Source organism: Carya illinoinensis, chromosome 8 (assembly GCF_018687715.1).
Source record: "Carya illinoinensis cultivar Pawnee chromosome 8, C.illinoinensisPawnee_v1, whole genome shotgun sequence".
NCBI classification, from domain to species: Eukaryota; Viridiplantae; Streptophyta; class Magnoliopsida; order Fagales; family Juglandaceae; genus Carya; species Carya illinoinensis.
In genome coordinates, this window is record NC_056759.1 from 10,492,237 (window position 1) to 10,516,535 (window position 24,299).

The window sequence follows — 24,299 nt, forward strand, 5'->3', positions numbered from 1 at the left end:
AAAAAATATTATAAAAATAAATTTATAAAATAATGTCATTTCATAATATTAACTAAATTTACTTTATAATAAAATTAAACATATCGTTATTTTATAAAATTAAATATCTTTATACTTAAATAATTTTTCTTATTAAATATGTTTCTCAAAGATATCAAGGTTTTGATAATTTTGATGAATCTCCGATTGCAAGTATGGTTGTAAAGGTAAATTTCCATTTTTCTTTTTCCAGGTTATGAATCTATCACAATACCAAAGCATCAATTCTCACTTGGTAAGAAGGTCAGACCCAAACAAAATAGAGCTTCAATGAAAGCAAGTTCATGGATTCAGAAAACATTTATGAAATTTGATCTTAAGAGTCAAATTAAATTTGAAAGTTCATACAGTCAAACTAAATGTATGTAGCTTCTCTCTTTCTGACTAAGCTACCAGCAACATTATGATTTTAGTGTCCATCCCCTTTCAGGGATGTAACGAACGGGAATAACTTAATTCTTTAGGACTATGAACCTAGCAACTCACACACACAAGCATAGAAACTGGTTCATGGCTCTTTCTACTCAGTTCCAAGTCACGTTTTAGAAAAGATAGTAGTACCCAAGCACCAGCACCAGCAAGGCAAACACAGCAGCAGGAGCAACCCATATCCAGTAGTTAGTGGGCTTCTTACGTTTCAGGACTACTGGAGCTTCAACATTTTCATCTACCTTTTCTAGTTCAGCAACCTCTGACTCTGCTTCTACCAGTTCTTCAGGATCACTATTAAGTGCGGAACCTGAGACCTTTTTCTTTGCTTTCTTTTCACGCTACTGAGACAACTTAATTGGAGAAGAAGTGTCAATTCTAAGCCCTACAACAAACAGAAATCGTAAATCAGAAATTATGAAAATACAGTAAGTTAATAATTTCCTTAAGCTTCTTTTCAATTTCCTTCTGAATCCTAATAGCTCGTTTGGCTTCGGCTTTCTCTTGAAACTTCTTCTTTCTTTCCATGGCTAGTTTAGCTTTTGCCATTTCCTCTTCTCTTTTCATCTTCTTCAACTTTGCTGCATCAACTTCATTGTCCTTGGCATGAGTGTCCTTTTGAATCTCTTCTAACACAGAGGTCTCCTTGTCTTCTGCTTTAATAGGCTCCAAGGTGGATTTTGGGTGTGCTGCTTTAATTTTGGTTTCCTTCTGGGGATTTTGGCTAAGAAAATAAAGAACCCAAGCTGTTGCTAGGGTTTTCGAATCTATCGCTAGGTGAATCTGTCCGTCTCCTTGCCACAGTAGTGAGAAGGGCTGCCGTCACGAGCGATTCGAACCACTGCAGCTAGAAGGGTTCGAAGCTTTCTGGAGATGGCTGAGAGGAGTCGAGGAGGGGAGGGGACCTAGAATGGGGTTTTGAGAAAGGAAAGATCGGGGTGAAAGACTGAAAGCAAATTTTTCCAAGGATTGAGTGAATCGCGGTTTAGAAATGCAAACCATGAGATGCGTACGTGGCGACCAATTACTGGAGGGCTGTTATTTGAGGGTTAGAAGCCCGACCGGTCCCCAGGTATTCTCTAATGTAAATACTTACAAATGGATTTTGTTACTTGTATATTTTAGAGAGATAGAAGAGATACACCAATGCCAAACATGTGCAGGAATTTATTTGGCTCACTAGAAATAGATATGTCTAATGTTGGACACGTGCAGGTATATTAATTTTGTATATTTACTGTTATAGTTATTTTGATTTTTGTTATATTTATAAGCGCTAAATAGCAATGATTGAGAGTCGAGCAAGCGTAATATTTCTACACTTTTCATATTTTAATAGTAATATTAACATTACACTAATATTTGCATATTAATCTTACAGATATAATTTGAGTTGGATGGATTACAATCGGTTGATTTTGGGTTGGATAAATCACAACCAATACAACCTCGATGACTTTTAAGTTCAATATTGGTCAATTGTAAGTTGCTATTCTAACCCTTAATCATGAATTTGTTTGAAAATACAGGTCTCATAAAGCTGCATAAAATGATAGCTAGCTACCCATTTATCAATAAGCATTGATAATTTGAGGATGTAGATGGAAGATAATCTATAATCAATGTTTGTAGGGAATATACTCGTCCACGAGTGAGCAGGAGCTTGCACACAATTAAGGCCAGCAAATGCAGACACCAAGACTTTAGTTGGATTCACAACCATTTAGCTTTTTCTGGTGGAGTGAAATTAGACTAAGCAACATGAACTGATGTTTATCTGGGTCAATGTTGGATTTAATTTTGTGCATGGTCAAACTTTGATGACCCGTATTCAAGCATGTAAGACTAAGAGATGACATAGTGGATTTGTTCTATTGAAATTGAAATTGAAGATCAGGAATCATGAACTAACCAACTAGCCGCTGCGCTTGTTTTCTTCTATGCCATTATGTTGTTATTGGTTGGTTGTGTGTTTATTCCATGTTGACGATGAATTTGGGAAAACAGATTTTTGTTATAAGGAACTATAAAGGCCTTGCAAAGGAAGTGTTAGGGTAGAACTATTAGGTACAAAATATATGTCGAGAAATTCTATTTGCAGTTCTAAATAGGGGACTACGTGTGTAGTCTCATTGATGAGTAACGGTAAAAGGGAAAAAACATTATTTTAAAAAGAATATTATTGTAATTTTATAATTTTTTTAAACATAACTATATGAGCTTGCAAAAGCAATCCTCAAATGGAAACTGTATGTAGACTAATTCTATACATGCCTGTATAGTGACTTTAGATGTGAATGGGTTTGTTCTTTGGCACAAAAGAGTCACTGAAGAGCCTCTAAAAGTCTTTTATGTGTCTTGTACATGTCATTACATGGTAATTTGAAATCACTAACTTCATATGGGGTTGTTATAGGTTTGTTCTTTGCACAAAAAAGTCACTGAAGGTCCTTGAACTTCTAACACTAATCCAAAATCACTTATAGACTACTAAGTAACATGCTACGACAAATGCAAAATCTCAATGCACCTAGAGTAGTGTGCGTGAACATCTTATTTCAGCTTCATGTACAACAAGCACTGGCGCCTTATTCAGAAACTCCTCATTTATATTGGATAACACCAACTCGCTCTTTTCAATATCGTTGATTATCTTCTTCAACTTTTTCTCCTTTTTTAGCAGTTCATTGTGAGTTTCTTAAAAATTCAACATTTTGTATTGATCCCCCTCTACCCACTTGAAATACTTGTAGTATGGTAATCCCTTAGATTTTATACATATTTTTAAAAAAATGTTATATGCACATAATATTAATAATTTAACTAAGCATGAATTTAATTACCTCTGTATTGTACTTTGGACAACTTATAGATGGTTATCTTGAATTTCTTGGAATATTTAAGTATCTCAGTTGGACTTCAACCTCATAGAAGTATAATTATTGACCCAGAGTTTGTTTAGCAAATAAGAAAGAAGACGTCGTCATAGATAATGACATATTATTATATTAATAATTTACTACGAAAAATATTATCAGAAAAATAGAAGTTGAATGTACTTCGTATGCACTGACCATAATTTATATATCTAGATTATCTTTTCTAGTCTTTAAATTGTTCTTGATAAATAGTACAAATACTAAATAGTACTGAGGTATTTATATGAGGAGTGGAATATGAAAGGTAGTTGAAAAGTAGCTGTCAGTAGAAGCAGTGCCCTCTAACAAATAAGGGAAGCAATATCAACCTTAAATGACATCTTAATTAATTCTTCCATCTAATAAAAAAGTACAAGTGGGCCCACTTGTACGTAGCAATCCAACTTACATTGAAGAAGTAGTCATTATAGTTTCTCAAACTCCTTAGCTAGGCTCATATACCTAACTCATTAGCTAGGTTTCAAAGAAATATATGCCTTAGTGGCATAAATTATGTTGCTTGACTGTCACTAAAAGAGCTTCTTAGCTATAAGCTATATGACGTGACAGAGTAAAAATCTTAGAGGGAACTGTAATCCACATCTTTCAGATCCTTATGAGGAGAAAATGTCATCTAAACTGTGTTGTGGTGGAGTGTGATATGGATCTTTTGAAGAAGCCATATAGAAAGAAAGGAGAGAAATTGCATTGGTAACAACTTGAACATAAAGCAACGTATTTAATTAGATTCTAGCCCTTCAGAAGCAAAATTGATAAAGGAGGTTACATGTATATATGTAGAACTAATAAACAAAGGCAAAAAGAGAAGGAGAAAAAGAGAAAAAAGAAAAACTTTGAATACTTCTTATGCACTCTGTTTATTGCTTTTCTCTTCATGCATCAACAAATATTTTTGAGTATTTAAACTAGATTTAGATTGAACATAAAACATATGAATAACATATTTCCTCAATTTCATGAAGGCCCAAATGCCATTGTTTAGATTTAGTGTTAGGATTAGGGTTTCCAAATTTCAAAATTAGATGCAATTTGATGCTTGTTGATGCAATTTCAAAATTAGGTGTAATTTCAAAATCGTGTTCAAGAAACACCACAAATGGGAGATTTCGATTCGGTTTAGGGTATGTGAAAAAATCGTTGGTTGAAGCATGGCTTGGTCAGAAAATAGCGAAGATGAAGCAAATGAGAAGAATATGAGAAGAAGATGCAAACTAGTAGATGAGAAGAATATGTCTTCATGTTTAGTCTTGTTGTTGCCTATGCGGAAGCTTGCTCCCGAAGCCAAATTTGTTCCATGGGTATACGAAAGGGAGTGTGGTGTTTCAAATGAGAAGAAAAAGATGGCAAGAATATGAGAGGTACCTAATTTTCGTGTTTCATCTTTGTCGTTCTCTGTAGGGAAGCTTGCTGCATGTGCAACGTGACCCTGCATTTCAATCTAGCTGAATGAACGAAATACCCTGTTTCATTATTACACGTGGAAGGATATATACGCGGATGGATATATACGCAAGAAGTCTCAACCCTCTGTGCAAATAGACTTTTTGTTAACATAAATGTATAGTAGCATTTAATATGGTATAGTCATTGTTACCGCTCTTCAATTTATAAAAAATATTTAGAAATACAAAATGCATGAAACTGCCATATGAAAACGAGAGAGTGGGATACAGTAGAAATCTCTCCTACTCGGGCATTGTAAGCATTTGCTCGAAAATGTTGGCTCTTAATTCTCACCACAAGATGGTTATTGTTACTTTTTGTTTTTTTTTTTTAATTACTTGGGAGCAATTATTTTGAAATTTCTAAGTGTTTTTAAAAATTTTATAAAGTTTATTCTATTTAAAGGTGATTACAGTACACATCATTTATATACATAATTTAATTTGTAAGATTTAAATTTTAAAATTTATCTTTAAAATCAAATTATATCAGGTATAAAGCTTTCAAATAAATTTAAAAACTCCCTAAAATGTCAAAATCCTTTCTAAATTTTGAGTGGATTTTGTTTGCCAAACATCTCCAAAGTTGATATATCCTTAGATGAATTCAAGCGCATCATCCAAGTGGGTTGGACCATATTATCGACCCCATCAACATCCAAACATGTCTTGGAACCACATTGGGTCAAAAAATGGAGTGTATTATTAATTACCATCTTTATTTATATATCCCATTTTAAAGATATGGACAATATAAAAAATTTTTATCATTAGCAATATGATCGTTTTCAGTGAGGTTCTCTGAATTTCAGTGGAATTTGGATAGCCTAAAAGAGGGGCAAGGACAATACTTGATCTCTTCGGCTATCAGAAGTTCAGAACTGCAACAGGCATGCCCATTGCCCACACATGTGGGCTCACCGTTGGAAGGACTTCGTTGGTCTGTCATATCTATGTTGTAACAGCTTCTGTAGGATAGCATTAAGGCAGCAGTGTTTCACAGCTGAGAAATCTGTGTCAGATACACAAGCTCGCTTCTGCTGCGGATTTGTTGCCATTGGCAGTCAATCAGTCACCGCCTCGTTTATCCTTCTCTCCTGGCTTTTCCCCAAAATCAGTTTACCATGTCTGCAATTGCAATATCCCATGTCATTTCAAGCCCAAACTCTTTGTGTGTTAGAAAATTGATGACAAGAACAAGACCCGGAAACGGTATCCTGTTCAGCTCCATAGCCAGCATACCCACTTGGAGAAGCTACCATTCTTTGAGACGACAGTCCCGCTTCTTCAGAATCCCATATGGGTCCTCCAAGCGAAGCTCGGTTTTCACTGGCTCCAAGCCCTTTTCTCCTGTCATGGAATGGCAGGATTGCACGTAAAAACTCAATCTTCCTGAAGAATTTTGTCTCCATTTTGTTTGTTTCATATCGGATTTTGTAATGTTATTGCCCAGGTTCATAAAATTTTAAGTTTTCTAACGGCTCCCTATGATTTTTGTGACGAATTATTTGATGCAGTGATGGGTTGACACCCATGACATTTTAATTTCTTCAACGAGTGTGCCTAATTTCCATCTTATTGAAGATCCGCATTACTTGTTTATAGTTTTAAGAGGTATCAGCGAGAATGTGGTATCCCTTAGTTGATTCTACGCATTGGATCTATGGTTTTTACTCAAAATGAGGTTATCTTGTAACTCTGCAAAGCTTCTTTCTTAATGTGAATTTCTTTTACCTGATAATTGATGCCAAGATGCTCTACTGTGTCGACTTTTTTATTTGATATACTACAAGTCCTAACATTCCGTTTGTTCCCGACGTGCCTCGGTTGGCAACTTGACCTAAGATACCAGCTTACTAGTTATTACTATTAACTACAAAACTTGACAAAATGCAGGGTTAAGATGGAACTTGATGTGCCTATTTCAGTTGCCTATAACTGTTACTCCGACCGTGAGGCCATTCCCCGTTGGATGCCATTCATTTCATCTGTAAAGGTGCCCCTAGATATCATAAAATGACTCTTGAAATCAACTTTGATTGTGATGGCTGAGTTTCCAAAGTATTGCCCTTATCAGGTTTTTTTTACTTGCTTGGACAAAAGCAAAGTTTCCTTTGTAAAGCTTATAGGGTATGTTTAGTTTCTTGTATATCTGACTCTGATACTACTCGACACTTAACTTGGTTTTAAAGCTCAGCTTAATATGGCAAACGGTCAATAAGTTATTAACTCTGCCAAATCTGAGAAGATAGAAATGGTTCTGCTTTCCATAGCATCCAATGCTATGGCAGAGTTGAGTTATTAATGAGTTTGCAAACCTGTCAAATTAATGCCTCAAAAAGAGTGCATCACTGTAATGATAATATTGAGTCTCTTGCAGCTAGCTGATCAGCTTCAGAGTTTTGCATCTGTGAGAACCTGACGTTTAGTTTCTCCTAACAGATATTGGAGGACAAGCCTGACATATCTCAATGGTCACTGAAGTATGAAGCATTTGGTCGTGATATTGAATTCTCTTGGCTTGCTCGAAATATGCAGGTAAGAATGTTTATGTCGAACTTTTTGTTGTAATTCCTTTTTGTTCCCTCATGTTATTTCTGCTAATATATGATTATGCTTTTACCATGTTCGCTTTTGAGTCATGCTATTATACATTTTTTTGCAGCCTACCCCAAATCAGAAAATCCATTGGAGATCTCTGGAAGGTCTTCCTAACAGGTAATTAGAAGAAACAGTGATACAGTATCAGGTATTTTTTCTGTTGGAGAGAGAGAGAGAGAGAGAGAGAGAGAGAGAGAGTGCAGAATCTGGAAATTAAACAATGCGAAAGAGTATAATGGAATCTTGCAGGTTGTCAGTCGTCAACACATTGAAATTAAACAATGAAAAAGAGTATAATGGAATCTTGCAGGTTGTCAGTCGTCAACACATTGACATTTCCTAGTTGCCTTGTAGTGCTTACCATTTCCTAAATGACCAGTTTTAGTTTGATTTTTCAAAGATTTATGTGAAACAGTCAATTATTTAAATTATTGACATTTTGAGTTAGACCCTCTATGCTTTCCTACAGTAATAGCACCCTTAGTATTTGCACGTGTTTAGTTGCTTGGATATCAATTATTCAAGAAGTATGGATTGTTTGAAAAGTTGACACTTCCGCCCCGGTGTCAAATTGCTGCAATTTGTCTACATTTTGCTTGGGTGAAAAATGGTGCTTTGCTTATTCTGTAAAGCACAATGAAACCAAGAGTTGAAATTTGCAACGTCTGAGTCCTTGGAACCATCACAAAAACCTCTTTCTGCCATTAATCTATTCAATTTTGTCGTTTCTTGTGAGCATGCACTGGAAATTAGAACATCCTACTACCTGTTCCTTTCGCAAGTATTTGCTACTGCTGTACGTGCTATGTCTAAGTCCCCTTTTGTTCATGGATAAGAACATAAAATAATGAATTTATTGGGTATAGTTTTGGTCATACACAATATATATGATATATTTATGTTTAAGATAATATCAGAATCTTGATAGACTGATTATTCTCATGACAGAGGTGCTGTTCGATTTTATCCAAAAGGTCCTTCATCATGCATTGTAGAAGTAAGGCTGCCTTTCCTACAACATTTTATTTATAATTTGCACCATTGTTTTTATGGTCTTATGAATGTTCCTTGCCCCCTCTTCTTAACAATTTTAATTGGCCACAATTTGATGAACTTGTGGGCGATATACAGGCCATCAAATTGATGCCGCAGTAAGGAGACAGTACCTTAAATTTGATAGTTGTAAGAAAAATATTCCTTCTTGACCATTGTTTCCATGTGCTAGAGGAAATAGCATATGACGGAATGTGAATAAAAACTTAATTATTTACATGCTTTCAAAATAGCAGAAGTAGAAAAGTGTCCCTTCAATTATTTTCCACCTTTCTTGGTTCAAGGTTTACTTATGTCCTTGCAATTATTTGTATTTGTTCTTTCCAGCTGACAGTGTCATATGAAGTTCCTCAAATTTTAGTTCCAGTGGCGTCGGTAAGCTTTCTGACTGTTTTTGGATGTTATGCATCGCACCAAGCTGGAGCACCTCAAATTACTTAGGGAACAACAATAAATTATCGAATGAAGATCTATCCGTTGTTTGGAATGATAAAGGATAGGGATCTGAGTATGAAATATTTTTCAGGCCTATGCCTCAAAGTTCCCTTTTTCTTTTTTTCTCCATTATTAAAGGAAAAAAGGATTCCATATTTCATATTTTTCTTTACTTTAAAGAAGCACAGATGTGAACCATCATTTTCTTTTTCTTATATTGAACTTGTTCAGGCCCTGCAACCTTTACTTGAAGGCTTACTACGAAGTGGTTTGGAACGATTTGCAACGTTTGCAAAAAGCAACCAAGCAGACTTTAACTAGCTGATAGTACGAATGGCAGCTAAACCTTATGTGTGATAGTTGTCACTGATTCTTTCGACATGGAATGTGTATTTTTGCCACATCCAAGTGTAATGCATAAATTGTAAAGAAATAACTGGTACCATATAATTTAGACATCATACATATATTAAAAATTACTTTGTTTCTCTGGCATTATGGAGTTTATTTGGTGAATAATTTTAGGGTTGGTATTACCTAATGGTGTCTCCATTTAAGAATGGCGCCACTTTGACATCGTGAAGTTATTATTTTAACCTTAACCTCTAGGGGTTGGCTCAACTGTTAAAGGCCTTGGGCTTGGGGTATGTACTCCCTGGTTTAAGGTTCAAATCCCCTAGGTGTAAATAATTTCTAGGAGCCATCGGACTGAGTGATTTTCCCCTTGAATTATCAATGGTACACTTGCGGAAGACTCTTTGTCGAGGGCCCATGTACCCACAAGATTAATCAAGAAGTTGTTTCCAAACACCCGGTGCAAATCAAAAATTATTTTAACCGGCAAATAATGTGCGACTATGCTCGAGAGAGAGACTACTGATGACTAGTACTACACCTCAGACGAGGGCTTGTTTAATATTAGGTGCACATTCTTATATTTACAGGATTCTGCAGAACGAGGGCTCATTTAATCCCATAGAAAAGGTTAATTCGTTTGTAGTGTTGATCAAGGGAGTTGTTGCAAGAACATGGCTTTTTTGTTGTGTTAATTCCGTTATGTTTACCAATATGGAAAACTCAATCAGAGAAAGGTTCTCTCTCTGACCCCCAAACTCGAGATCTGTAAAGGAGTTCTTGGTTCAGATCCTCCATCGGGGTCGGGCTAGACTGTTGAGGACAGAGGACCCAAGGAAAACGTGAGTTAAAAATTAGTTGCGTTATTATGAAGTCCAGTTTTGCTGGACTTGACATTCTTAGGATCCTAAAAAAAGATGCACTTAAAAGATACAAATACAATTACCTTACATTGTTACAGATCTCAAAAGTTTTCTTTCATTGCATTATGTTGAGAGAAATGTAGTGAATTTGCCATCGTAGCAAAGCTGAGATGTCACATTTTAAGAGGCTTTCTATTTAAGTTTACGTAAAATATATCACCTAATCGATTAAAGATGATAAAATATAGGATGAAGGGTAACATTACTCTCGTACAAAAGCGGTGAACTGGGAGAGAACTAATTCCTGATGTCACTTGCTACCCCAAAACAGAGAATTCTGTTTGCTTAAGATCTTGCTGCAAGCCTGCAATCATATACTGGTTGTTGCCTCTCAGGCTGAGTTTTTATCTTTCACTTAGGAATTAAAATAAACTAGAAAATATAATAATTGTTGATTTCTCATTTCGAATTGTCATACTCTGTAATTCAAGACTGAAAAATGACTAGTATTACCGCCTATGGATGACAATTCCAGACGATTGTTTGTATAATGGGTTACTGCCAACTGGTTTACGTGCAAGCCCAGTCCTCTAGATACGTGAGACGGATGGGATCAACATGTATGTCTATCTGGTGCCAATGAATGGACATTTGCCCACCATCAACGTGCGGTGCAGACGGAAATGCTTTGCTTCCTTTAGGTTGGAGACAGCCCATTGATAGGTATGTGATAATTAATACTAGGTTGACCCCTTTTACTTGCATGATTTACTATAACCCTCAAAAGCTAGCTTCCCTCCGTATATAGGCATTCTAAATCATCATGGATGGCAAATATATTACTTGGGTAGTCGCCTGAATCAGATAAGCAAGGAAGAAATTAAGACCTTTTATTAAGAATATACAAAAGGTACACACCACAAATGAAAAATGGATTATCTCAGAAAGCAGGGCACTTTGGACACACAATGTATCAATACAGAACATCGCTACATCAACATCAGCATAAGCTGGTTATGTACATAAGCCGGGAGTCAACAACATATAGCTAAATAATCAGCACCAACAAAACTGCTTGCTGCTTTTTCTCCCATCTAACTGAAGCAGCCAAAAACAGTTTGAGTTTAGTCGAAAAAATACGTTCAACTGCTGGCACTGCCATCCAACAAGCTCCTCAAGCCACAAATTGCCTCTGCAGAGAGGCTACAGCACCTCAACTTTGGTTGCCGAGGTGGTGATAGCTCCCAGTGATCAAAAGAAGAGAAGCATACAACAATCACAGTGAGATTGTCAAATGTGTTGAGACGCAAGGCTTCCATGACAAGGTCCCTTGCACACTGCTCTGGGTCATCATGCCGACTTAGCCCGCAACGAACAAGGCTAACTGCCTGCTGACTTGACATCACATCCCAAATACCATCACACCCTATGATGAGGAATTCATCGTCCTCAGTCAGGACCATCTGCTGGAACTCTGGATCTGCAATGAGAGGGGAAGAAGAAATGGAAGGGAGCTTCAGATCCCAGTCCCCCAAGGCTCGACTAACTGATAAAACACCATTGAGATACCCATCCTCAATGTAACCACCCAACTCTTCAACTCGCCTCCTTTCTGATGGATAAATGGGTCTATGGTCTTTAGACATATCAATTGCCACTCCTTTCCGGCTGAGAACTGCTCTGCAGTCACCAGCATTGGCAACCAAGAGAATCCTGGAAGAGAAAACAGATAAGTCAGAAGGAGATAAAGGAATGCCGAAACAACTCTAAGCAGAATGATTAAACCAAAGAATATATAGAGCAGTTTGCAACTTCTTCTTGAGCTAATACGCCTTCGGCATAAATAAGAAATAGTTAAAAGATAACATTAGCTCCTCTAGCCAATACAGCAAGAGTTGAGTTGAGGAAATCAGGACTCGTGCAGCTGTTTGGTGTTCCAAGGAACCTAAAACCAGATGCGTGTGCAAATGAACTTATATTCCTAACTCAGCATCGTTTAAACTAGGCAGTAAAATGGCATAAAATGATGTTGTGAAACTAATATCATGTAATTAAAACAATGCTTTTCCAAGGAAAGAAGAAAAATCTTTTTGATAAGAGAAAAATCCTAAACCATGTATATACCTTCCAAATATCAAAGCAGTAAGAGCGGTTGTCCCTGAGGAACTACTCACACCGCAGTCATCTGCTAAGGCCAGGTCAGCAAGAAGAAATGCTTTCCGTAGTGAATTCTCAACCTCCTCTAAGAAAACTTCATCAACTTCGGATGCTTGGGGGAAGTCGACATCTTCAAAAAAGAGTCTAATAACATTCTTTCTTATATAAGCTGCTGCTTCAGGCCCTCCATGACCGTCAAATACCTGTGTAGCATATACATCGTAAGTCGTTTCAGCAAGTTTCAAAGCAACACAATCATCAAAATTAATTTCACAGCAGCCAAGGCTCGAGAGCTCATTACCCCATAAAAGGCACTTTGTTCGGGAAACTTAAGAACTGATACTAAGTGCGAGGATAGATCATCTATACGGATATGCTCATCTTCCATGTATCTTCGAGGACCAATGTCAGCAAAGCTACCAGAACGGGTAGTAGGCATAAATGGCAGGGTGGAAGATTCAAGAGTTGCAACTAGAACTTTGTCCGTGCCTTTAATATCCTATCAATAGCAAATAATCGGGCATAAATTTTTCCCCTGAAGGCTAATGGGCCTTTGGATTGAGAAATTATCTCATCTCATGATTACAATTTTTTCAAATTTCAATACAAAATATAATAAACAATTCAAATTTTTCAAATATCAAAACAATAATAATATTAAAAAATAATGTTCTAACAATATTTTATTCAACTTTTATCTTAAACCATTTTATCTCATTTCACCATCCAAACAACCCCTAAATATTACAAGTTGAGGCCCCTAGCTCCAAATCTTACTAATACGAATAACACCAACACCCATGCTGACACAAATAATCATACATTTTTGGCACCTATGGTAAATATAAAATCTTCTTGTTGAAGCATCAATTTTATTGCTTCAATTTATTGAAAAATTATGGGTGCGATTATCCTAGCACTAATACACTTGATCATATCAGAACTCCGCAATTAAGCTTACTTGGGCGAAAGTAATATTAGGATGGGTGACCTCCTAGAAAGTCCTTACATTGCATCCCTCGTTTTATCATATTACTTATCAAAAAAATTTATTGGAAAATTATATCACTATAACTTAATGAAGTAGGGGATGTGCTAATATCATCACTAGGAATTTACTGACAATGTCAATCTTACAAGCAATTCATATTTTTCACTCAATCCTCAATAACATTCATCTAAATTTAATATCTAAGCACTTGTTCCAACACAAAATAAGTCCTAAAATCCTAAACAATCAGAACCTTAGCTTTCAGATTGAAAAGTAACACAAACCCATCAGCCGAATCTCATGTATACCAAGTATGAGACCCCAAATCTCATGTATATAAGTCCTGAAATTCAAAAAAAAAAATAATAAATGTTGAACTTCATGTGTAAGAGTAGCACAAACCCATTATCAAACTAATTAGGCTGATTAGAAAATCTCACCGTTTGAGAGGCTGAGATACACTGAACGTCCAACACTGTCGCGCTCTGTTGGCACACAATCTCTGCTTCAGCAACCATTTTCCAATTTCATTCCAGAACAAACAAAAGGAAGATATCTTTGATATTTCCTCGGTCTTTCTTGAGAATTTTCTCGCTCTATTCTCTGGGGATATCGTTGTATGTCGTAGCAATGATCAGAAGTCTTTTCAGAGGGGGCCAACGGTCGGAACTGGTCATTATAAGAGGAGCGTGGAGGAAAACCGATTAACCGGTGACTACCGGTAAAGTTGTCTAAGTGGGTGGACAGGTGTGAGCTTATAGTCCGTAGGAGACATGGGGACAGCATAAAAGTACACAAATGCGAGCTTCGCCTGACGGACGCGCAGAAGTTTGAAACACTTTTTGCGTAATGACGTAAACGCCCTTCGCGTACCTTCCGCCAATGTGCGCTGGCATGTAGACCTTTCTGAGTGGGAGCGGTGAGGGGCTGTAGGTGGACCGTCAGTGACGTATGTCAGTATGTCGTTTACGTTTGCTGTTGCAAGAAAGTAAAAGACTCAAACGTCTTTCCACTCAATTGACGTTAATACCCTCATCCTATATATTTCGTAAATGTGGTATTTTTTTAATCATTATTATTATTTTTTAATTAAAAAATGCATAATATCGCCCGATTATAATAGGATAAAAATTAGTAAAAAGTGCTACAGTCACAAAGAAATCTCATAAAAATAAATTCTTAAACTAATACAATTTAATATGATATATTAGATTTATTTTACTATAAAAATAGTTTTATAATTTAATATACCACATCAAATAACGTCTGTTTATAAGTTTATTTTGTAGAATTTTTTTGTAGTTAAAATATTTCTAAAAATAAGATGATAACACAATATATATATATAATTTTTTTTTAAAATAATTGATGGTATGGTATACAGAAGAATTCATTAAAAAATTCATTGCGTAATAATTTTATTTTTATAATAAAGAGTGGGTATTGTCTTCGTTTTACCTTATTTAGGAAACAAATCCGGCCCCAAGGATGATTTGCGATAGAAGGTTTAAGTCAAGATGAGCTTGGCTCGGATCAATAGTATGGGGAAGTGTTTGATTGCCTGTGTTAAGATAAATATAAATAATTAAATCAATCTCCATTTGTTTAACTTTTTAAAACAAATCATGATTTCACAACAACAATAAATACAAGTTCGTGAGGATTTTGGTAAGAGATATATATGATATAGATCACTACAATTTTTTTTAATGAGACTCTTGTTACTTGTGCTAATTAATGTGGTATTGCTAATCGGTTTGTCCCTATAGGTGTTTTTTAAAAAGAAATGTTTTTTTAAAAGAAGTGTCTTTGAATGATATTGTGAATTTTCTTTTTAAATATTTAAGAGTATAAAAAAATAAAAATATATCAAATGGCCTTCTCAAGAGGATTTAATTTGTCAATCTAGCACGACTCAATAAAGATTGAGGAAAAGTACATACGAGATGTTTGGATAGTGAGTTGAGATGAAATTTGAACTAAATATTATTCTTTAATATTATTTTTATTTTAGAATTTGAAATAGTTGAATTGTTTATTATATTTTATATGAAATTTTGAAAAAATTATAATAATTAGATAAGATGAATTGAGATGAATTAGAGGGACTTTTATATCCAAACTGGATCTAAACCCACCGACAGTGGATCCCGATAGGTGTTTTTTTAATTAATGATTAAGGAAATATTGTTTAATTATGTTGTGATTTTTTAATATTTAAGAATTTAAAAAAGTGTATGAAAAAAATAATAAATAAAATGACTAAGGATTTGTTTGGAATCAGAGATGAGATGAGATAATTTTATATGAAAGTTAAAAATTGAATAAAATATTATTATAATATTATTTTTTTAATATTATTATTAATTTATAATATGAAAATTTAAATTATTTATTATATTTTATATAAAAATTTAAAAAAATTATAATGATAATATAAAATGAGATAAAATATCCTCTAAATTTAAATAAATTCTAAATTGCATTCTCTGAGAATTTGTGAGGCTAGATCCTCATGGCCGATAGTTAGGTAGTGTGTCACATCAATACAATGTGAATAGGGAGAGTTTTTCTTTCAATGTATTCTTATGGACATCCGTGTGAACAATGACTTTTTATTTTTTAAAATTTTATATCATAGTGTGAACATGATAAATAGCATTTTTATGAAAGTATTACTTTTATAATTAAGATGCAAGTCAATTGGAAAAAAAAAAAAAAAAAAGATTCAAGTCAATTTATTGCAAAACATGATCATGTGGTTTTAGAAATTCTATTTCTAAAATATTAATCTGATTTATAAAATAATTTGAAACGCGTTGTACTTTGTTCTAGATTATAGGTAGATGACATACAAAATATCAGTACTAGAAATAAGCATTCCAATGATTGTGATTGGACAAGCAGATGTGTAGGAAACTTCAAGGAAATTTAAGTTGATCTTCATCATCATAATTTTCTTGCTAGTCCCTAATAATTTTCCTATAATTTCAAATCAATGGAAAAGAAGGACGTCGCTGGACAATTATATATAAATTAGGGCTGGATTAATTCATTAATTATCATGTTAATTTTGTTCATTCTTGTCCAAATTTCAAGTGTTAGTCAAATGAGTTAATGGGTTTGATATTATATAATACTTATTAAAATATAAATTTCTTTAAAATATTCAATTGTCAATAAAAGAATTAAGTAGTAGAAATTCAAACCCTAACATGAATTAATTCTGACTCATGCATGCAATATGATTAATTAGCACACGAATCCAACCCTATTATTCTTTATTTGTCTGAGTTTTCATGCAATTTGAACATCCGTACGTACAAGTCTAGTTGTTTTAGTTATTTAATTTTTTTCAACTTGTTTAATTAGGTACTGCATGCACATCATGAGAGTTGGAGCTAGCAGCTTTAGTCATGGAGGATTAATCCCAAGTAATTGAAGGTCAAAGAAAAGTACGCCATGCATTGGTATATATGTCAGGTCGGTGCCGCCTGCATGTCTGCAGCCATGTTGCCGGCCTGCCAGTACGTACCATGCGCGCATGCACGACATGCATTAATGAAAAATATGAACCCCCGGAGCTTCTTTGGGTTCGCTAAGTTTGGTGAGATCACCTACATTTATATACAGTACTAAAGCTATAGTATTGTATTAAATTACAGGAAAAAAATCAGAAAAAGAGGGGACATCTTTAACATGTTTGTCATGTTCACGTGCAAACGTACACATTAATTACACAACATTTGGAAAAATAATCACGAGAAAAATGTGTGGAAATTATTCCCCTAACTTCGAAATTTTGTCGTAACATGTCATGTGTACGCTTTTGCATTAATGGAGAAAGAGAGAGGAACCAGCTAGCCCTTTCACATCCCTCTAGAAAGTAAAAAAAAAAAAAAAAGGAACTTTCCTCATCTAATGTGTCTGGTAGTGCATCACATTGTGAGTGCAATATGAATGACAGAAAAACAGTACTACAGACCTTGACCTTATTATATAGTAGCGAGTTTGAGGGGCTCTCCGAGAAGGAGCTTAGAAGCACCCAAGAAAGTTCATTCTGAGGTACGTATTGTAAGTACTAGTCTCTTTAAGCAAGCAGCTAGCCTATCGTTACTCATGGAGCTGGGTACGGCAAGCAAGAAGAGAAAGATCTGCCATGATGAAGGTGATCATCAGGAGGAAGATGATGAACAAAATATGGAGAAGTTCTATGATCTTATAAAAAATATTCGCGAGGTTCGTGAAAGTTTGATGATGAATGGCCGATCCAAGGCATTGAACGGGATCCAAGAGAAAAAGATGCCGATCAAAAAGCAGAAGCAAATCAAGGAAGCAGATCAGAAGAAATTTGCAGCGTGGAAGCCGTCGTTCCAACCTGAAGACTTCATGGAAGATCAGGCAGCTCTGCACAAGTACAACAACGTCGTCGTGCCTTCTGCTCATGTGACAATGTCGTTTGTGGGTTCTGCGCAAAGGGAAGAATTAGGAGGTGATCATCAGAAACAAAACACTGATCATCATAAAGAAGGCCAGTTAGAGTTAGACCTACGGCTTTCACTCTAAAACTGTTGCATGTACAGCCAATTTGTGGAAGTAGTGGAGCTTCGTCGTCAAACCATGATATCTCCATCGATCATGTGCACGTTTCCTGGAGGTCAAACAGTACTTTTATTCTGATCCAGCTAGAATTCCATTTTCCTTGCAGAATCATTAAGCACCATACACATAGTTAGCGATCGACTTTTCGTTTTAGCTGACAACTAGTTACAGTTGTTGAATCTATCTATATCCTGATTTAGGTTATGCTTGGATCTATATGAAATAATTCCAACTTCCGAGAAAAATTTAGCAGAGAAAATTTATGAAATTTGCTTGCTTAATTAATGATAAAACCGAAGAGAGAGAATAATTAAATAAAAGAAAGAATAAATCTTCCCAACCCCCCAACCCCCAACACCCCACCTCTTTTTTATTTTTTAATATTTTTTTAATATTTTTTTTTGAATTTATTTTTTTTAAATTAATTTAATTAATTTATTTATTATTTATATATTAAATATTTGATAAAAAATAAAATAATAAAAATTAAAAAATAAGTGGAGTGTGGGGGGGTTGGGGGGTTGTGTAGCATAACTCTTTTTATTTACATGACTGCAATTTAAGGAGAAGTAGAATATATATATACATATATATAATCTTCTTAATTAATTACGTACATCATAATTTTTTTAAATTAGTTTGATTAAATACGGCTTCGATCGAGCTAGCTAGGTATTCTCAAAAGGGTTAAGAAGTACTATAGACACAAAGAAATAATATAAAATAAATTTACAAATTGATATAATTTTATAAAATCTATTAAATCTACTTTATAATAAAAGTAACGTAACTTTATAATCTGAGATATCACATTAAGTTACATCAGTATGCGAGTTTAATTTTATGTAATCTCTTTATAAGTAAAGTATTTTTCTTAATTTAATGAATTCGAATGTAAAATAGGCCCCGTTAACAATTAATAGAACATGCACGTTTTTTGTGTAAATAGGTTGGTTTTTTTTTTTTTTAAATCAAAATGGCCGGCAACAATATGTGATCATGCATGATTCATGAAATGCTTCGGCATAAAAATCAGCTTGTGGCCCATCATAGATCAATTCAATTATTGTCCCAATACTTTGAACATACCCACAAAAATCCAATGAATTATGAGAATTGATACATCCATATATATCAGGGCTGTGTTTTTACGGGATTTTCGCGCAACGTGCAAATTGGGCAAAAATTCTAAGAACAACTCCCCGTGCACAACTCGTTTCTCTTATAGACTAGTCAGTGCTAGGCGCTTTACATCATGCTAATTAGCAGTCGCACATGATCATAATCATGTCCTCTCTATATGGATATATAACTCCTGAGGGCTTGCTCAAGTGATAAATAGTTTGATCTTGGTGGTATGCTCTCTCTAAAATCTAAGTTCAAATCTTCTTAGATATAAACAATTTCGCCATCAAACTGGTCAAAAATTTTCACTTTAAATTACCGAAAGTATACTTATGAGAAACTTCTTGTTGAGAGACTGAAAGTTTTTTAAATTAATTGAGACGCTATTCTCGATGCTCAATCATGCCAATATTTAAAAAAAAAAAAAAAATCCTCTATGGATGGAATGTCCTAATCAATTTTGCTGGGATTCGTTGTTTCTTCGTGTCATAATAATCACCACAAGTAGTGGAAATAACAAAAGATATTGTACGTGATCCAAGTCATTGGATGCCAATAAACAGAATCCAAACACATCGGAATGGATGGAACAGTCCTCCAGCAATTGATCATGTCTCCATATATGTAGTCTGCATATAGATACCTAACCTTTTTAGTGCTCTTTAATTTCTTCGATCTGCCCATTAATTGAATATTGTTAATTAGTACTTCTTGAGGCATCATGCATCCAGTGGTACTGTCTGTCTGCATCATCATATCATGTTGTAGGTGTAGCACTCGGGAGAAAAATGAGGGGACAAAAGAGTATAGGTAAATTAAAAAGTTTTAATAAAGCCTGAAATCTCGGATGCATGCATTTTAACTTTTTTTTTTTTTTTTATTATTTCTTTAGGCATTAGAAAAGAAACGAAGAGTCTTTAATTTCTTGTTCTGATCTGCCAAACAACAAGAGTGAACTATCATTAGCTCTCGCCTCTCTGGACTCTCTCCTCTCTACCATTCCCTCGATCTTCAACCAAAAGGTTTAAAGACAGAGACATGATATTTATAGACTACTTTCCTTAACCTTTTTCTAGTTCTAAATCGTTTTGCGTAAGCCTGTTCATCCGGATTCCGACTCGGGAATCTGGGTAAACCCAAACTGGAACCCGAATTTCAAATCCGAGCTGGAATCCAGATTGGGTTAGCCTGGGTTAAAAATGGGCCAGAACCCGTATGAATCTAGGTTTTTTAAAACCCAGATTCCGGGTTCTGGATTGGACCTGGGTCTTCTTCTTCCTTCTTTTTTTTTTTTTTAAACCCCATATAAAAGCCTAAATATATCTAATATTTTCACATATAATTCTGATTTTTTTATAAAAAAAATAAAAAAATAAATTTGATTGTACACTTTAGAGGTTGAAAAATATCATCAACTCATATATCTAAGTTCCACTTAATTTGCCACACAATAAAAATGCATGTAAAAAAAAAAAAAAATCCAATATTCATCTATGCAAGTATGCATGCATTACAATACAATCCACTATATAATATATTATTTGTTATTTATACATTACATTACGAAATACTAAATTATAATATATGAATTACAAAATCAGTGATTTGATTTCCACACCAAATAGCAACTTCAAAGTGATTGTCATGAAAGTGATCCTGCAAAAAATAAAATAGAATGAAAATGACATAAATCTGAAAGCAACACATCCTACAAACCCTATTAAATTGGGGAAACTAATAGATTAGCACAAGTCATGGAAAGAAAAAATCTGTTCAAAGAATAAAAAGGTCTTAAGCAACTCTTTCTTGAACATTTATGTATACCATATACATATATTACTTATAAACCTTCAGTTCAAAACTAAATATCCACATTCAGAAGTAATTCTTAAAAAAGTTGGGCACAGTTGATACTTACCAGTACCGATTGTAAAATGTTACTGAATCTGTCTCTATTTTTTTTTTTTCCATCATCATTTTGATTCCAATGATAAAACACATGGGTCCCACCACAAATCTCAGTGCTTATTCAACAAGTATTTTGAAGTCAATAATTGATACAGTTTATTTATTCATTTAAGAATCATTATCTGATATGGGTTTCACTATTAGCAAGCATGAAACGACACTAATTGAGGAGCCAAAATAACAATATTATTGTCATTATCTTTTCCTTTTTAGTGAAGGGATTGGCTTGTATGTCCAAATTGGTACTTGCCCTATAATTTGTTGCCTAAAAGAACTACTCTATCCCACAACCCCATTAATTCATGGTCCTTTTCAACTTGCCTAATAGAGGAACAACCTTAAATCCTTTTACACAACCTTCACCTAAGAATATTCTTAAGCAGCTGCTCTATCTCTACAGAACCAAGAAAGAAAAACAACCCATACAGATCTATCACGATAGAGCAAAAAAAAAAAAAAAAAAAAAAAAATTGACAACTACCAATCAAGGAAAACAAAAGTGTAAGGTATGAATAGATGCTGAAAAGGATAGGAACAGGAGAAATCTGCTTTGTCTTCCCAGTTTGTAACTAAAATTACCTGTTTGCACATTTAGTCTCAAGAGACCAGACCAGCAACAACAAAAAATTAAATAATTGTATCTGGCTTCAACAAAAAAATCGAATAATACAAAAACACTAATCAAAAATATCATGCTATAGACATCAAAGAACTCAAAAATATCATACAAAAACACTAGACATCAAAACTATCTCCTCAAATGTGTACAAACTCCTAATCATTTGTTTCTTTAAATTTTCTGGTTTCTATGTGTTCTTTTTTAAGAAGCATGACCCTCCTTGCTTCCATTCAAGAATTAGAACCCATCAAAATTTAGGGTTCCATGTTTAAGTATATAGCAATATTTCGATATGTAGTTAAAATAACTAATAATAAACCAATAAAAACATTTTGAGTTATTCAAAACAAGACAAAACAAAAGCAGAGAGACCCAGTTCACCAGATCTACACAAAACTATCACACATCGAAATTGAAGGTTACGTTACAGAGTAACCAAATAAACTAGCAGCAAGAAAAACCCTATTCGACAGCATCCAAAACAAAACAAAACGTAGAACAATATTTGCATATGGATCGAGAATCTGTCATACTATAGATAAATTAGGGCATGAATATACTACAGATATTCATGGATGTCTCATTAAAAAACTAAACAAATCTTCTCAACCAAAGAACAATATAAAACTTATTAAAACAAACCCGACATCAACAAACTGAGAAGAAAGAAAACAAACCAAAAATGCTAGCGGCAATCTAAGCTAAACAAACCCATTTAACTTTTTCGAATGAGTAACCATAGACGCAAAAACTATAGACACGAAATGACCAAAACAAGATAAATCAATCAACAAAAGCATCTAGGATGAAGACGGTGGCATTATAGAAGCATCTACTTACATATATCGACACAAATGAGGATGAAGATGACGGCTAGAGTTTCGGAGAGACTAAGAGAGGGACAATAGCTAGGGTTTCAGAGAGATTGAGAGAGTGTTTTCGGCGAAGAGATAACAGAGAGGGAGGGAGAGAGAGTGAGAAGAAGTCACGGGTAGGGTTTTTTTTATTTATTTATTTATTTATTTATATATAAACCCGGTTAATCGGGTTATAATACGGAACATTCTAGTTCGGACCCAGTTACCGTAACCAGAAATCCGGTTATTCGGATTCTAGGTCAAGTCGGATAAAATTCGACCCAGATAAACAGTCCCAATTTTGCGTCCAATCTATCGCCTTTGGATGATCACCAAAAAGCTTATATATGTATCTATGAATGCATCGCACCACCGAAGTCCATATAATATCCAAGACTCGAGCACTGCCAACAAACTAGCTAGCACATGAGATCGATCACTCGCGCCCATGTAGTGATTCAGAGCTTCCAAAGACCACATGGCGCCGCTGGTACATGATGGGCCTCACTTGCTTCCGGGGTGGGACGATTAGTACTTTGAAAGATATCACGAGATTGACGAATCTATATATAGATATGAGTACAGCTATAATCCAATAAATATATATATATATATATATATAAATAATTTCATAAATTGACATATTTTTATGTGATTGATGAAATTATAAAATAAATATAACGAATCACATAAAATTACATTAATTTATGATATTAGCTTTATGTAATTTATTTATGGCTAAAATATTTTTTTTATTTAAAACGGCATCATTTGTTTTATGTAATGGAGTTTTTCTATCCAACTCTCTTCTTAATTCTTAATTTAGGATTGAGATTATCTACAAATTTTTTACTCAAATACAGCAAAAAAGAAACAAAATATGTGAGTCGTATTGCATTAATTAATATTTTCCATAGACAATGCGGACCTAAGATTTAAATGTAATAAATTAAAGTCGATATAATATAATGTGTCTACCTTTTTGAATCATGAAAAATGTCTTGGATCAAACAAAATATAAAAAATCTTAATTTTCTACATACAATAATATATTTACCGCATTTTTTTTCTATAATCAATCAATTTATATACTGTTATTTAATTAAAAATAACCTAAGATAACTACCTTTAGATTTTAAAATAACTTTTTAAAAATTTTATATATTTATTATTTTTCAATCTTCAAATCGAGAAGAGTGCGATAATTAAAAAAAGATAATGATAAAGTTATTATTTTTTTATTATTTATTTAATATTTTTTATATATTTTTTAATTTTTTTATTTAATTATTAAGAAAGTGAATATTAATAAATTTATATTTTTTTAATTTTTTAATACTTAAAGATGTTAAAAAAATATTTTAAAAATTAAATATATTATAAGTAATAAATAAATAATGAGAAAGTACTGACCTATCACTGTCATTAATAAAATAAATAAATAATAATAATAATAAAAATAAATAAATGGAAGTGGCGGCGCGGGGCGCCGGGGGGGGGGGGGGGGGGGGGGGTGGGGGGGCCTTGCGTTGGTGTAGACTAGTACTCCATCTGTGTCACGAGAGCGCGTCACATGGTAGGTCCAAGGATATAAATTACCTAGCTAATAGCTATCATGTGAACCACTAAAGTACTACGTCTGAGATATGAATTTATTGAATTACCCTCGTTGTAACACCTAAATTACCTAATATAGTAATATATATATAAAATGTGATATAAAAAATCATATGTAAATTTTTTTAAAAAAAATTACATAAAAATAAATTTATAAATTAATGTGATATAATAAATTACAAAATTATTTTATTATAAATTAAATCTA

The 24,299-nt window shown here is 34.0% G+C and overlaps 3 protein-coding genes across 8 annotated transcripts; 1 reads left to right on the forward strand and 2 right to left on the reverse strand.

Moving 5' to 3' along the window:
• Positions 1-240: 240 nt before the first annotated feature.
• Positions 241-1,181, reverse strand: LOC122317935 (proton pump-interactor 1-like). The gene is made up of 2 exons (XM_043135020.1): positions 909-1,181; positions 241-811 (listed from the first exon to the last, which is right to left on the reverse strand). The coding sequence occupies exons 1-2, from the start codon at positions 1,033-1,035 to the stop codon at positions 582-584; spliced, it is 357 nt and encodes a 118-aa protein (XP_042990954.1). The 5' UTR covers positions 1,036-1,181; the 3' UTR covers positions 241-581.
• Positions 1,182-5,632: 4,451 nt separating this feature from the next.
• Positions 5,633-9,433, forward strand: LOC122319307. Of its 4 annotated transcripts, none has more exons than XR_006245054.1 (7): positions 5,635-6,224; positions 6,746-6,845; positions 7,292-7,387; positions 7,515-7,567; positions 8,399-8,447; positions 8,831-9,011; positions 9,170-9,433. XR_006245054.1 is itself a non-coding variant. In XM_043137318.1 (7 exons), exons 1-7 carry the CDS (start codon positions 5,974-5,976, stop codon positions 9,257-9,259), a joined length of 687 nt encoding a protein of 228 aa, XP_042993252.1. In that variant the 5' UTR covers positions 5,636-5,973; the 3' UTR covers positions 9,260-9,433. The 4 variants fall into 4 exon arrangements, 2 of the variants coding, with proteins under 2 accessions (XP_042993250.1, XP_042993252.1); XM_043137318.1 differs by having other exon boundaries at positions 5,636-6,224; positions 8,831-8,878; XR_006245053.1 differs by having other exon boundaries at positions 5,633-6,224; positions 8,399-8,878; positions 9,170-9,221.
• A 1,589-nt stretch (positions 9,434-11,022) lies between these two features.
• On the reverse strand, positions 11,023-14,035 carry LOC122274168 (probable protein phosphatase 2C 2). Of its 3 annotated transcripts, none has more exons than XM_043083152.1 (5): positions 13,744-14,033; positions 13,588-13,646; positions 12,614-12,811; positions 12,280-12,515; positions 11,023-11,868 (listed from the first exon to the last, which is right to left on the reverse strand). In XM_043083152.1, the coding sequence occupies exons 3-5, from the start codon at positions 12,749-12,751 to the stop codon at positions 11,298-11,300; spliced, it is 945 nt and encodes a 314-aa protein (XP_042939086.1). In that variant the 5' UTR covers positions 12,752-12,811; positions 13,588-13,646; positions 13,744-14,033; the 3' UTR covers positions 11,023-11,297. The 3 variants fall into 3 exon arrangements, with proteins under 3 accessions (XP_042939086.1, XP_042939085.1, XP_042939084.1); XM_043083151.1 differs by having other exon boundaries at positions 13,557-13,646; XM_043083150.1 differs by lacking the exon at positions 13,588-13,646 and having other exon boundaries at positions 13,744-14,035.
• Positions 14,036-24,299: the final 10,264 nt, after the last annotated feature.

Excerpts from the sequence above, each read along its gene's own strand:
- LOC122317935 (XM_043135020.1), bottom strand. The coding sequence starts at position 1,035 with ATGAAAAGAGAAGAGGAAATGGCAAAAGCTAAACTAGCCATGGAAAGA. Across the intron at positions 812-908 it reads TGAAAAGAAGCTTAAGGAAA|AGCGTGAAAAGAAAGCAAAG; the intron begins TTATTAACTTAC and ends AGTTGTCTCAGT.
- LOC122319307 (XM_043137316.1), top strand. The coding sequence starts at position 5,974 with ATGTCTGCAATTGCAATATCCCATGTCATTTCAAGCCCAAACTCTTTG. Across the intron at positions 6,846-7,291 it reads CATTCATTTCATCTGTAAAG|ATATTGGAGGACAAGCCTGA; the intron begins GTGCCCCTAGAT and ends TTCTCCTAACAG. Across the intron at positions 7,388-7,514 it reads GGCTTGCTCGAAATATGCAG|CCTACCCCAAATCAGAAAAT; the intron begins GTAAGAATGTTT and ends ATTTTTTTGCAG.
- LOC122274168 (XM_043083150.1), bottom strand. The coding sequence starts at position 13,821 with ATGGTTGCTGAAGCAGAGATTGTGTGCCAACAGAGCGCGACAGTGTTG. Across the intron at positions 12,812-13,743 it reads GTATCTCAGCCTCTCAAACG|GATATTAAAGGCACGGACAA; the intron begins GTGAGATTTTCT and ends TGCTATTGATAG. Across the intron at positions 12,516-12,613 it reads AACAAAGTGCCTTTTATGGG|GTATTTGACGGTCATGGAGG; the intron begins GTAATGAGCTCT and ends TATGCTACACAG.